Source organism: Macaca thibetana, chromosome 3 (genome assembly GCF_024542745.1).
Source record: "Macaca thibetana thibetana isolate TM-01 chromosome 3, ASM2454274v1, whole genome shotgun sequence".
Classification (NCBI taxonomy): Eukaryota; Metazoa; Chordata; class Mammalia; order Primates; family Cercopithecidae; genus Macaca; species Macaca thibetana.
Window position 1 is genome coordinate 53,689,620 of NC_065580.1, and position 14,225 is coordinate 53,703,844.

General features: G+C 41.8%; 1 protein-coding gene across 3 annotated transcripts in view; it reads left to right on the forward strand.

The window, feature by feature from the left end:
- PUS7 (pseudouridine synthase 7) overlaps positions 1-11,475 on the forward strand; it is a 69,040-nt gene extending 57,565 nt beyond the window's left edge. For 2 of the 3 annotated variants that reach the window (XM_050782705.1, XM_050782704.1), the window contains 4 exons: positions 3,116-3,217; positions 5,770-5,899; positions 8,980-9,071; positions 10,060-11,475. In XM_050782705.1, coding sequence (XP_050638662.1) covers positions 3,116-3,217; positions 5,770-5,899; positions 8,980-9,071; positions 10,060-10,196 — 461 coding nt within the window. In that variant the 3' untranslated portion in view covers positions 10,197-11,475. The remainder of the gene's footprint in view (positions 1-3,115; positions 3,218-5,769; positions 5,900-8,979; positions 9,072-10,059) is intronic. The other variant, XM_050782706.1, reaches the window with a different exon arrangement.
- The last annotated feature ends 2,750 nt before the right edge of the window (positions 11,476-14,225 follow it).

The following is a 14,225-nucleotide window of genomic DNA, read 5'->3' on the forward strand; positions in this document are numbered from 1 at the left end:
TTTGGGTGGCCAAGGTGGGTGGATCACCTGAGGTCAGGAGGTCAAGACCAGTCTGGCCAATATGAAGAAACCCTGTTTCTACTGAAAATACAAAAATTAACTGGGTGTGGTGGTGCATGCCTGTAATCCCAGCTACTTGGGAGGCTGAGGCAGGAGAATCGCTTGAACCCAGGAGGCAGACGTTGCAATGAGCCAAGATAGTGCCACTACACTCCAGCCTGGGTGACACAGTGAGACTCCATCTTAAAAAAGAAAAAAAAAAAGAGAGATGTCTAGTAAGCTTGAGATGAAGGGACCTTGCAAACTTACATTGTTTAGTTTGTATCTGTATCTTTAAAGAAAAAATGTACATCTGGTTTGAGTAAGCACCTCGAACTCAAACTCCCCACCTCAGGTGATCCGCCCACCTTGGCCTCCCAAAGTGCTGGGATTACATGTGTGAGCCACCGTGCCTGGCCTAAGTAAGCACCTCTCTTTGGGCCTTCCTTCTCTCAACTCAAATAGTATTTGGGCTAAATGATGGCTGAAATCTCTTTCAAAACTTCATTCTAGGTCTAGCAAATAAATTACACCTCTGGATGTTTCTTGTTAGCCAGCCTTAAAGAGTTTCTTCAAGTTGCCAGGCACAGTGGCTCATGCCTATAATCCCAGCACTTTGGGAGGCCAAGGCGGGCGGATCATAAAATCAGGAGATCAAGACCATCTTGGCTAACACAGTGAAACCCCGTCTGTACTAAAAATACAAAAAAAATTAGCTGAGTGTGGTCATGGGCGCCTGTAGTCCCAGCTACTCAGGAGGTTGAGGCAGGAGAATGGCATGAACCCAGGAGGCGGAGCTTGCAGTGAGCCGAGATCACACCACTGCACTCCAGCCTGGGTGACAGTGGGAGACTCTGTCTCAAAAACAACAAAAAAGAGTTTCTTCAAACTCAAATAGAATGGGCATTTAATATATGCTGTGCCCAAAATGTTCCCAAGACAGTCCTAATACCCCATCTGCCGTGAAGCCCGTTCTGTGTGCCAGGCCCCATGAAGCCCATTCTGTGTGCCAGGCCTTGGCACTAAGCCCTGTACCTGTGTCTTTTAAAGCCCCAGTGTTACTGTGAAGTATTTTCTCTGCTTTTTCAGATGAGGTTTAGTCACTTGCCCAAGGTTCCACAGCTAGTTAAAAAAAAAACAGAAAAAACTGGGATTCAGAGTTCAGTCTGTCTGATTCCAAACTCTATGTGTGTCTCTGGCATACTAGGCTACCATCTATTAACTGAATACATGGTCTGCTTATCTACAGGCAGACCCCATAAACCCACTAAGGTTCTAACTCTGTTCAGAAATTTAAATTATTTTTCCTGATTTAGCTTTATTCCCTCATGCCATGTTGGTCCCATCCAGTATATTTTAATGTCCTGGGTGCTGCTGTGTTTCATCCTCCTAAGTTTGTTTTTTGTTTGTTTTTTTTGTTTGTTTGTTTTTTAGCGAAATGCATCCATTTATGATGCCACTGCAAATACGATTTTGTAGTATGGTGGCTTTTCATAGTGTTTTCTTAACGTTATTTAGGAAGGATAGAGGAACTGATTTTAAATAGTAGGCGTTGAAAAAAATGTGGATGCAGCTCAGTGATAAATGTTTTTAAATTTTCATTGAAATTCTTTTTTTTTTTTTTTTTGAGACGGAGTCTTGCTGTGTTGCCCAGGCTGGAGTGCTGTGGCGCTATCTTGGCTCACTGCAAGCTGCGCCTCCCAGGTTCCCACCATTCTCCTGCCTCAGCCTCCCTAGTAGCTGGGACTACAGGCACCCACCACCACGCCCGGCTAATTTTTGTATTTTTAGTAGGGATGGGGTTTCACCATGTTGGCCAGGATCGTCTCGATCTCCTGACCTCGTGATCCGCCCGCCTCGGCCTCCCAAAGTACTGGGATTACAGGCGTGAGCCACCGCGCCCGGCCATTTTCATTGAAATTTTTACTTGAGATTTGGTGGAGTAGCTCACACCTATAATCTCAGTACTTTGGGAGGCCAGGGCAGCAGAATCACTTGAGCCCAGGAGTTGAAGACCAGCCAGGGCAACAAAGTAAGACCCATCTCTACAAAAAATTAAAAAACTAGCCAGGCATAGTAGTACACACTTACAGTCCCAGCTTCTCAGGAGGCTGAGACGGGGATCACTTGAGCTGAGGAGGTTGAGGCTGCAGTGAACCTTAATCATACCACTGCACTCTAGCCTGAGTGGCAGAGCAAGACCCTGTCTCAAAAAACAAAAAACAATTTCTTTTACTTATTCTAAGTCCTTGATTTTTATTTCTTGGGTAGAGTGGAAAAGACGGAAGGATATATATCCAAACTTAACTTCTTTTTTTTTTTTCCTTTGAGACAGAGTCTCACTCCAACACCCAGACTGGAGCACAGTGGTGCAGTCACAGCTCACTGCAGCCTCAATTTGCCAGACTCAAGTGATCCTTCTGCCTTAGCCTCCCGAGTAGCTGGGACTACAGGTGTTTGCCACGACACCCAGCTAATTTTTATATTTTTTGTAGATATGGAGTTTCTCCATGTTGTCCAGGCTGGTCTGCATCTCCTGGGCTCAGGCAGTCCACCCACCTCAGCATCCCAGAGTGCTAGGATTACAGGCATGAGCCGCTGCTCCTGGCCCCAGCTTAATTTCTTTTTTTTTTTTTTTTTTTTTTTTGGAGAGGAGTTTTACTCTTGTCGCCCAGGCTGGAGTGCAATGGCATGATCTCAGCTCACCGCAACCTCCGCCTCCCAGGTTCAAGCAATTCTCCTGTCTCAGCCTCCCGAGTAGCTGGGATTACAGGCATGTGCCACCACGCCTGGCTAATTTTAGTATTTTTAGTAGAGACGTGGTTTCTCCATGTTGGTCAGGCTGGTCCTGAACTCCCAACCTCAGGTGATCCACCCACCTTGACCTCCCAAAGTACTGGGATTACAGCAGCCAAGTGAGCCACCGTGCCCAGCATAATTTCTTTAAGCTTTCTAGGCCACTGAATCTGTACCAACTTGTACTTCTGACTTGCTTAGATGTGTATAATTTTAGAAGACTGAGTTCATAACAATATTGCCTATTTTCTTAATTTGTTGTTCACTTGTGAATTTACAGCTACAGCCTCCTATATTGAGGAAGATGATGTTAATAATTACTCTATCCATGATGTAGTAATGCCTTTGCCTGGCTTTGATGTTATCTACCCAAAGCATAAAAGTAAGTTCCCTGTATGGGGTAAATAGTTATAACAAGTTTAACATAATGAAGCTACTATTTCAAACATATATAATCTTTGGTTATTTATGACAGTCTCCCAAAAAGGGATGCATTCACATGGATAATTTAAATTAAGAAACTCTACCTCTGAATCTAAAATGAAAGTTGAAATTATAAAATAAAATAAATAGGCCAGGCGCAGTGGCTCACGCCTATAATCCCAACACTTTGGGAGGCTGAGATGGGTGGATTGCTTAAGCTCCAGAATTCGAGACCAGCCTGGGCAACCTGGCAAAACCCCGTCTCTACTAAAAATACAAAAATTAGCCGGGCCTGGTGGTGCGCACCTGAGGTCCCAGCTACTTGGGAGGCTGAGGTGGGAGGATGGCTTGAGCCCAGCAGGCAGAGGTTGTGGTGTGCCGAGATCACGCCACTGCACTCCCGCCTCGGCGACAGAGCAAGACTCCATCTCAGAGGAAAAAAAAAAAAAGCGGGGGCGGGGGAAAGGGGGGATTTGTTAGGGAAACTGGCCTACTTGATTGTGGAGTTGAGAAGTCCCACTACAGGCCATCTGCAAATGGGAGAACTGGGAAAGCCAGCAACATGGTTTAGTCCAAGTGTGAAGGCCTCAGAACCAGGGAAGCCAATGATGTAACTCTCAGTTGGAGGTCAAAGACTTGCGACCTGGGGAACCAATGGTATAAGTCCCAGAGTGCATAGGCCAGAGAATCTGGAGTTGACATCCAGAGACAGGCGAAGAAGGGCATCTGGCTCTGGGAAGGAGAGGGAGAGAATTCACCCTTCTCTGCCTTTATGTTCCATCCAGGCCCCCAGCCAGTTGGAGGTGTGCGCCCACCTTGAGGGCGGATCTTCCCCACTCTGCCCACCAACTCACATGCCAGTCTCCTCTAGAAACACCCTCACCAACTCACCCGGCACAGTCCGGTCACTCTAATCAAATGCCACACCACCTGGATTTCCCTCTGAGAAGAAGGCTGAGCTCAGTGCCTGCTGAAGCACTGAAAATAAATCATGTTTTACTAGCTGTTGGGGTCTCCCTTACCGCAGTCAAGTTGACACCCAAAATCAACTATCATAAAGAAGAAAACATTGTTTTCCTCTTCTCTCTTAAACCTTTTGGGATCAGGAACTTTGCCAGTACCAATTAGAACATAAATTCCGCAATGCCTCTGACAAAGCCGTTCATGAAAACCCTGTAGCCAGGATGGCCATTTGTAGCCTGGATGGGTGATATTTCAGGTTTCTGGGTATGTAACACATGCACACCTGGTAACTGACAGTGCTTGATTGAGGGATCCCTTTTGTCCTTAGTGTGTGGTGGGGGACCCTGTTCTAGCCAATATTTTTTATGAGTGACTTGAACAAAGAAATTTGCTTGTTATATTTACAAATTGTGAAAAATAGTCAATATTAAGTATATGAAAAATAAGTATTCAAGAATCGCATAATATTCTATTGTAATATTTTTAAAACACAATTTCAATGTATTTGCGTTTATCCATCCAATAATTTATCCAATATGTATGACACTTCATATTCAATGTCTTATATTAGTTAATGAGTAGAAGACTAGCAGAAGTTGTAATAGAGGGGCAAGTTTGCAGTAAATAATTTAGTAAGATGTTAAAAAAAAAAAAAAAAGAACTGCAGAAGGCATTTAATAGGAATGAATGTAAATTCCCACATTTATGCCCAGTGATCAAATGCCAATAGAAAAGGCCCAGTTTGATAGTAGTTTGTATAAGAAGTTTAAAATATCTGGAGTTACTATTGTATATGAGCCTGTTACCCTGGGGCAGATAAAAGGTTTGTGGGAAATACAGAAATGTTAAAGGAGAGACAGCTAAGGGAAGCATTGTTTGGTCTAGAGAAGATGTGGCTAAAAGATCCAGTACTTATGACTATATGTCGAAGAGGACAGTTAATCCACTGTGTTCCAAAGCGTCAACAGAAGTTATAAGAAAATGGATTTCAGCTTGGAATAGGAAGAACTTTCTAATAATTGCATGCCTCACAAAGAAGTATTTCCCCATTGACTGTGCAAGCAGAGGCTGGAAAACCGTCTCTCTTGAGTGCTATAAAAAAGACTCTACATCAGGTGCGCGGGTGAGGCAGATGGTTTTCCAAGGTCCCTTATTTTTATACATTTATTTATAACTGCCTCTTCCAGAGAGAGTTTGAAGTCTCTGTATATGGTGTCTTCCAACTCTCAGCCCATATAAAATGTAGTTTAGCAACTTTGGATGAAATGGCCTTTTGTAGTTGGCTTGGGAACCTTACACCACAGGTCCTGTGACTGGTTGCAAAAATAACTTACAAATTGGCCAAACCAAAGCTCAGTACACCCTGTAGTCCTAGTTACTAAGTCACTAAATTTTGATTCCAGGGAACAGATTCTGGATTATAAATTAAGATGACTAATTTTATTAGGGCAGTCTAACTGAACTTACATGTTACTCTATTTATAATCTAGTTCAGGATAACTTGACTGACAAGCTGCATTTCAACTAACTTTTTGTATTTTATATTAGTTCAAGAAGCCTACAGGGAAATGCTCACAGCTGACAATCTTGATATTGACAACATGAGACACAAAATTCGAGATTATTCCTTGTCAGGGGCCTACCGAAAGATCATCATTCGTCCTCAGAATGTTAGCTGGTGAGTAATCATCTGGAATGAAATAGAACTGAATTACCATGTAAGTTGTAAGCTTTTGCTTCACTTTATATAGAGTCATGTACTGCACAAAGAATTTTCAGTCAATGACAGATTGCAAATATGATGGTGGTCCCATAAGATTATAACACCATATTTTTACTTACCTTTTTTTTTTTTTTTTTTTTTTTTTTTTTTTTTTTTTTTGAGACGGAGTTTCACTCATTACCCAGGCTGGAGTGCAATGGCGCGATCTTGGCTCACTGCAACTTCTGCTTCCCAGGTTCAAGCGATTCTCCTGCCTTAGCTTCCAGAGCAGCTAGGATTACAGGCACCTGCCACCAGACCCAGATAATTTTTGTATTTTTATTAGAGACAGGGTTTCACCATGTTGGCCAGGCTGGTGTCAAACTCCTGACCTCAGATGATCCTCCTGCCTTGGCCTCCCAAAGTACTGGGATTACAGGCGTGAGCCATCACACCTGGCCTTACCTTTTTCTTTTTTCTTTTCTTTTTTTTTATCTTTTCTTTTCCTTTTCTTTTTGTTTTTCTTTCTTTTTCTTTTCTTTTCTTTCTTTTCTTTTTTTTTTCCTTAATAGAGATAGATTCTTTCTCTGCGCCCAGGCTGAAATGCAGTGGCATAATCATGGCTTACTGCAGCAGCCTCCAACTCCTGGGCTCAAGCAATCCTCCCACCTCGGCCTCCCAAAGCATTGGGATTATGGGCATGAGCCACCATGTTTTCTGTGTTTAGATGCACAAGTACTTAACCATTGTGTTACGGTTGCCTGCAGTATTCAATACAGTAAAATGCTGTATAGGTTTGTAGCCTAGGAGTAGTAGGCTGTACTCTATAACCAAGACATGTAGTAGGCTATACCATCTGTGTTTGTGTAAGTACATTCTGTGATGTTCACACGGTGATGAAATTGCCTGACAAGGGTTAGAACGTGTCCCTGTTGTTAAGCAGTGCATGACCGTATTTTTTGGTGCTTACAACCCAGCATGTAAGTGTTTCATAAGTGTTATTGTTATTATTACTATTGTTAACACTACTGCTACTACTTTGTATTTTTCAAATTATCAAGAAGTAAATGAAGCTAAACTGGGCACAGTGGCTAATAAGTAAGCCCAGAGACTCGGAGAGGCTGAAGCGGGAGGATTGCTTGAGGTCAGGAGTTTGAGATGAGCCTGGGCAATATAGTGAGACCCTGTCTCTAAAAAAAGAAAAGAAATAAAGCAGCTGTTTTGAATATAAACAGTTATGGAAAGTGAGTTCATTTACATTTTGTTGGCATCACTGAATTATTGAAGAAATGTGTACATAGTTAACTTTTTTCCTATTTCTAAAAACTTAGATTTGCTTACAGAGCTATCCCTGAGCAAATTACCTTACTTAGGATTAGCTGTGAGTTCCAAACACTGCTCTGGTTGTTTTAATATCATGTTTCTAGAGAGGAAAAGATACTTGCATTCGTTTGTTTAAAAATACTTTATTGGGAGCCCAAGGTGGGAGGATCACTTGAGCCTAGGAGTTTGAGACCTGCCTCTGCAACATAGCAAGACCTTCTCTACAAAAAATTACAAAAATTAGCCTGGTGTGATGGTGCACACCTGTAGTCCCAGCTGTTTGGGAGGCCGATGTGGGAGGATTGCTTGAGCCTAAAAGGCCGAGGCTGCAGTAAGCTGTGATCACGCCACTGCCCTCCAGCCTGGGTGACAAAACGACACCTTGTCTCAAAAACAAATTTTAATACCCAGTATTATCTAAAGCTTTATTTGATAATTTTAAAATGAAATCCTAAACTAGTTGCCTATTGCCAGGAAATTATTTCATTCCCTATTTCCTTCTCTTCTCCATCTCTCTTCACTCCTCTTCTCTGGATTACAAGCAAGAGGTCCACATGGTAGCACTTTGTCTTCCCCACTCCAGAGAACTGTTCCTCCTTAGTAACAAGCTGTTGTTGGTTGTGGCACCCACTCTGCAGAAAACGTAAATGCCATAATAATTTGATCACAGCTGTACAAAGTGAAGTTTACTGCTTCTCAATTTAAAAAGAATTGTCGGCTGGGCACGGTGACTCATGCCTGTAATCCCAGCACTTAGGGAGGGCAAGGTGGGCGGATCACGAGGTCAGGAGATCGAGACCGTCCTGCTAACACGCTGAAACCCCGTCGCTACTAAAAGTACAAAAAAATTAGCCGGGTGTGGTGGTGGGCACCTGTAGTCCCAGTTACTTGGGAGCCTGAGGCAGGAGAATGGCGTGAACCCAGGAGGCGGAGCTTGCAGTGAGCCAAGATTGCGCCACTGCACTCCAGCCTGGGGGACAGAGCGAGACTCCATCTAAAAAAAAAAAAAAAAGGTGTCAGTTGTACATTTTTAAAATTTTAATTATTAATATAAAGAGATGGGGTTTCGCCATGTTGCCCAGGCTGGTCTTGAACTCCTGGGCTTAGTCAGTCATCCCACCTTGGTCTCCCAAAGTGCTGGGATTAGAGGCATAAGCCACCATGCCTGGCCCCAGTTGTACGTTTTAAAATAACTAATAGAATATAATTGGATTGAGTTGGGCACAGTGGCTCATGCCTGTAATCAGCACTTTGGGAGACTGTGGCGGGTGGGTCACCTGAGGTCAGGAGTTTGAGACCTCCCTGGCCAACATGGTGAAACTCCATCTCTACTAAAAATACAAAAATTAGCTGGGTGTGGTGGCAGGCACCTGTAGTCCCAGCTACTTGCGAGACTAAGGCAGGAGAATCGACTGAACTCAGGAGGCAGAGGTTGCAGTGAGCCAAGATTGTACCACTGCACTCCAGCCTAGGTGACAGAGTGAGACTCCATCTCAAAAAAAAAAAAAAAAAAAAATATGTGTGTGTGTGTGTGTGTGTGTGTGTGTATATATATATATATATATGCAAAACTTACGTATAAAATCTGGCCCTGCTCTGTTATTCAAGAGTCCTAACTATAATTATTTACAGTAAACTTATGTGTTTTTCTTGCTAAACAAATGATGATGAATGGCTTAGTACCTTTTATGAAAGTTCACATTCATACTTACCTTTATTCGTATGTTTTGAAGGGAAGTCGTTGCATATGATGATCCCAAAATTCCACTTTTTAACACAGATGTGGACAACCTAGAAGGGAAGCCACCACCAGTTTTTGCTTCTGGTAAGTTTACTCAGTCATCAGCTCTGTATTGACTTTGAAATGTTTCATTAAACAAAAATGTAATTTTTTTTGAAAACTGCTCTTACAAGCATTACCACCACCCATGATTTCATTGTTGTTTTATGACCTTACTTTCACAATTATGACTGGAAGTTAGTAATTAAAACCAGTAAATCCTCCTGAAAACAAATGCATATTATAGATGGTTGTGATGTTAGGTGATGGAGTGTTTCTCCCCATGCCCCATAGGGAGTTACCAAAGGTGAGTGAAAATTCAGGAAGAGTCTAAAACATTAAATTGGTGGCTGGGCGTGGTGGTTCACACCTGTCATCCCAGCAGTTTGGGAGACCGAGACCAAAGGATGACTTGAGGTCAGGAGTTCCAGACCTGCCTGGCCAACATGACGAAACCCCATCTCTACTGAAAATACAAAAAAAATTAGTCAGGCGTGGTGGTGGGCGCCTGTAATCCCAGCTGCTCAGGAGGCTGAGGCAGGAGAATTGCTTGAACCCGGGAGGTGGAGGAGGCTGAGGCAGGAGAATTGCTTGAACCCAGGAGGTGGAGGCTGCGGTGAGTCGAGATCACACCACTGCACTCCAGCCTGGGCAACAGAAGGAGACTGTGTCTCAAAAAAAAAAAAATTAATTAATTAATTAAATTGGCATTCTCATCATCAAATTCTCGTTCTGTTTTTTCCCAGGCCATAATTTATTATTATTTTTTTAACTTCACATGCATGTCTCTTTTGTGTTCTTCTGTCATCTGCCCCTTTGTGAAAGTTCCTGGGTAGAATTTCGGTAACCTTTCAGCAGGTTCACACTCACAGATCTCTTACTTCCATGGTCTCATTCTCTGAGGCCCCCTGGGAAGTGGAGTCTAAGGAAAGCAGCACAGTTCTTTGTATTTGCTTAGAGATTATGTGACTCTCGCTGGTCTGTCTGCAGCTGCCTTCATTTTGTGACTGTTTTCTTCTTTCTTGCCTGGCAGAAGGCAAATACAGGGCTCTGAAAATGGATTTTTCTCTACCCCCTTCTACTTACGCCACCATGGCCATTCGAGAAGTGCTAAAAATGGATACCAGTATCAAGAACCAGACGCAGCTGAATACAACCTGGCTTCGCTGAGCAGTACCTTGTCCACAGATTAGAAAATGCACACAAGTGTTTGCTTCCCGGTTCCCTGTGCATTTTTGTCTTAGTTCAGACTCATATATGGATTTCAAATCTTTGTAATAAAAAATTATTTGTATTTTTTTAAGTTTTTATTAGCTTAAATAAATAATTTGCAATATTTGTACATGTACACAAATCCTGAGGTTCTCAATTTTAGCTCAGAATATAAATTGGTCAAAATATACTTCAGGTGCTTAAATCATAGTACAGTGTCAGCTTTACAATAAAAAAAGGACTTTGGTTTAAAGTAGCAGGTTTAGGTTTTGCTACACTCTCAATAGACAGCAGGAGTATTTGACACATCTGTGATGGAGTATACAACAATTCATTTTCAGAGCAAATGCAACAAAACAAATCTGGACTATGGATAAATAATTTGAGAGCCACCACCCACAAATATAAATACAGTACTCATGCTGATTTAAATGATTTATTATCTACAAATTTATAAACAAAAAGTGATTGTCATTATCCTGCTTATGTACTAGATTCAGGCAAGCATTATAGACTTTTTAGTTGCAGTGGCTTTTGCATTTATATTATCAGTGCCTTGCAGGAACATTGCATTGATGGCGCTTTTTCTTTCTTCTTTTTTTTTTTTGAGACAGGATCTCACTCTGTAGCGCAGGCTGAATTGCAGTGCAATGCTGCAATCCTCAATCTTGCACTGCAGCCTTGACCTCCCAGGCTCAAGTGACTCTCCCACCTCAGCCTCCTGAGTAGCTGGGAGTACAGGTGCACACCACCACGCCTAGCTGATTTTTGTATTTTTTGTAGAGACAGGGTTTTGCCATGTTGCCGAGGCTAACTCCTGGGATTACAGGCGTGTGCTGTGCTGGCCAGGCTTTTTTTCTTAATGTAAACGTGTACAGCTGTTTTATTAGTTAAGGTCTAATTTTTACTCTAGGTGCCTTTTATGTTCAGAACTCTTTCCACTGGACTAGTATTTGCTCAAAAATAAATAATGGTAGAGAAGAAAACTATAAAAATGGACAAGGGCTTCTTCTATCATTAGCGTTTCCCCTTTGTCACCAATGGCTTTGGTATTTCCATGTCTGGCATTGCATAAACTTCTCTAGTGTGAAAGGATAAATATGCCTTTCTAAAGTTGTATATCATAATTGTATCAATTTTTATTTTCTATGATTTCTAGAAACAAATGTAATAAATATTTTTAAAATCTCCTTTCTACTGGTTATGTAAATAAATAAATATATCAAAATGAATGCAGGTAAGAATATTGACCTTGACTAAAGGTAAGGAACTAAATGAATGAGGGATCCTCATCAGAAGTGGTGTTGACGCCAAAATGTGTTGTGATCAGCTGTGAAGTATGAGGATAATCTGAGTCAAATGCTATGAATAATTGACTGTGTTGGACTGGACTGCAGGTTATTCTTACATTGGAATCACTCACTCACCTTCCATTGTGCTTTATGGAGTAGAAAAGAAAGGAATGGAAAAGCACTACCATGCCAGGAGCATCGCACCATGGGAATGTGAATGACATTTGTCTTGTATCTGGTAGTAGAAACGAGATTGAGAACTGTTTCTCAACCCTTTTGTTTTAATGACATCCACCACCACACTGCCGAGGCTTTAGAAAGATTGGAAATATCATGGTAAATTACATTTATTTTTTATTTTTTATTTTATTTTATTTTATTTTTGAGGCACAGTGTTGCTCTGTCATCCAGGCTGGAGCGCTGTGGTGTGATCTTGGCTCACTGCAACCTCCCGCTACCAGGTTCACGTGACTGTGGTGCCTCAGCCTCCTGAGTAGCTGGGATTACAGGCACCCGCCACCGGGCCTGGCTAATTCTGTACTTTTAGTAGATGCGGAGTTTTGCCATGATAGCTAGGCTGGTCTCAAACTCCTGGCCTAAAGTGATCTGCCCACTGCTGCCTCCCAAAGTGCTGGGATTACAGACATGAGCCACCATGCCCAGCCCAGTAAGTTATCCTTTTAGCTAGCTAGTTTTGAAAGAATATTTTGTCCTAGGTCAGGCACGGTGGCTCACACCTGTACACTTTGGGAGACCATAGTGGGAGGATTGCCTGAGCCCAGGAGCTTGAGACCAGCCTGGGCAACATAGTGAGACCCTGTTTCAAATATATATATATATTTTGTCTTACAAAAGCTAAATGTGTAATAAATGTATAGTAGTCCTGTCTGTACCTTCCAGTAATAGCTAGAGTTCTCCTTCATCCGACTGAAAATTATTTATGAAGGGATCTTAGCTGGGCGCGGTGGCTCACGCCTGTAATCCCAGCTCTCAGGGAGGCAGAGGCGGGAGGATAGCTTGAGCCCAGGAGTTCGAGACCTGCCTGGGTAATATAGCGAGACCCCGTTCTCCACAAAAAGGAAAAAAAAAAAAAAAAAAAAAAAAAGACAAAATGCCTGGGACTAGAAGTGTTTTGGATTTTCAGGTTTTTTTTAGATTTGCACTTCAGCTTACTGGTTGAAATCCAAAAATCCAGAATGCTCCAATGAGCAAGTTTTGGATTTTGGAGCATTTTGGATTTTGGATTTTCAGATTTGGGATTCTCAACCAGTATAAATTTGCATTCCAAAACAAAAGTGAAGCTAAACTTGTGTTTTCTTCATCTGGGAAGTACTTATGGCTCTATCTGATACGTTAATTTTCCTGGCTGTATTAACTAATACCAGTTGGAACATGTCTCTTCATAAACACCAGTGGATAAATAATGATTCAAGGGGGATTCTTCAAGCTGTTTTGAGACGGGGGGCACACCACCTAACTCTAAGGACTTAGTCAACCTGGAATAAATCACTGCCTTAGCATAGAATTCAGAACATTTTTTGTTCAGAAAGGGAGGAAGTTTCTCTTGGGCAAATTTACAAAGCCTGAAAGCAACCTTATCCTCAACATAAAAGTATAATTGCTTCCTAAATTTTTGCCTAAAAGAAATAATAAAGGATCATTATTTTTATTATAATGTAAAACCAACACTGTTCCGTAACAGGAAAGGAAGCTAAATAATCAAGATTGTTCTTTCCAATGTTTTTATTCATGGTTTCATGTTGTAGATAATAACCAGACTGCTATTATACTGATTTAAAAAATCCTGATTGCTTCCTGAATCTTCATGGTTTCATGTTTTAGGTAATAACTAGACAGCCATTATACCAGTTTAAAAAATTTCTGGTTGATTCCTGAATCAACCAAAAAATTGGTAACAGCTGCAATAGTACATCAGTACTGAAAACTTCAGTTGCTCCAGGCTGTAGGAATTAAATCAACTGGTATTTGCCCTGGAATGCATTTTGTGGTCAATTTGCACTTAAAAAAATAAGGATGTGTGTGTATAATACAAAATAGAATACATATAAATGTTTTATAGCTACCAATGTGCACTGATGTGCATGTGCCTTTTTGAAACCAAAGCCGACCTGGAGTGTACCATGTAGTTTTTTATTTCAGACATATGAAGAAATGAAACCACACTGGAAGAATGACAAAGCTGAGTATGGCCAGCTTCTCATCTTTGTAAATTCAAAAGCATTTGCTTGCTCAGCAAAGGATAACTTTAAGGCTTTCTTTGTTCAATGAAATCTGCTTTCCCACTAACTAAGTAGGGTAGAACTTAGTTTTGGATCATGAACACCTTGGAAAATCTGAGGGAGAAGTATAGACATTGCTTCCAGGAGAAGAAAAGTGGGAAAGTGTATCCATATGTGTGTGCATGTGTCACAAATTCATGCAAACTTTTTTTTTTTTTTTTTTTTGAGACAGAGTCTTGCTCTGTCGCCCAGGCTGGGGTGCAGTGGCCGGATCTCAGTTTACTGCAAGCTCCGCCTCCCGGGTTTAGACCATTCTCCTGCCTCAGCCTCCCGAGTAGCTGGGACTACAGGCGCCCGCCACCTCGCCCGGCTAGTTTTTTGTATTTTTTAGTAGAGACGGGGTTTCACCGTGTTAGCCAGGATGGTCTCGATCTCCTGACCTCGTGATCCGCCCG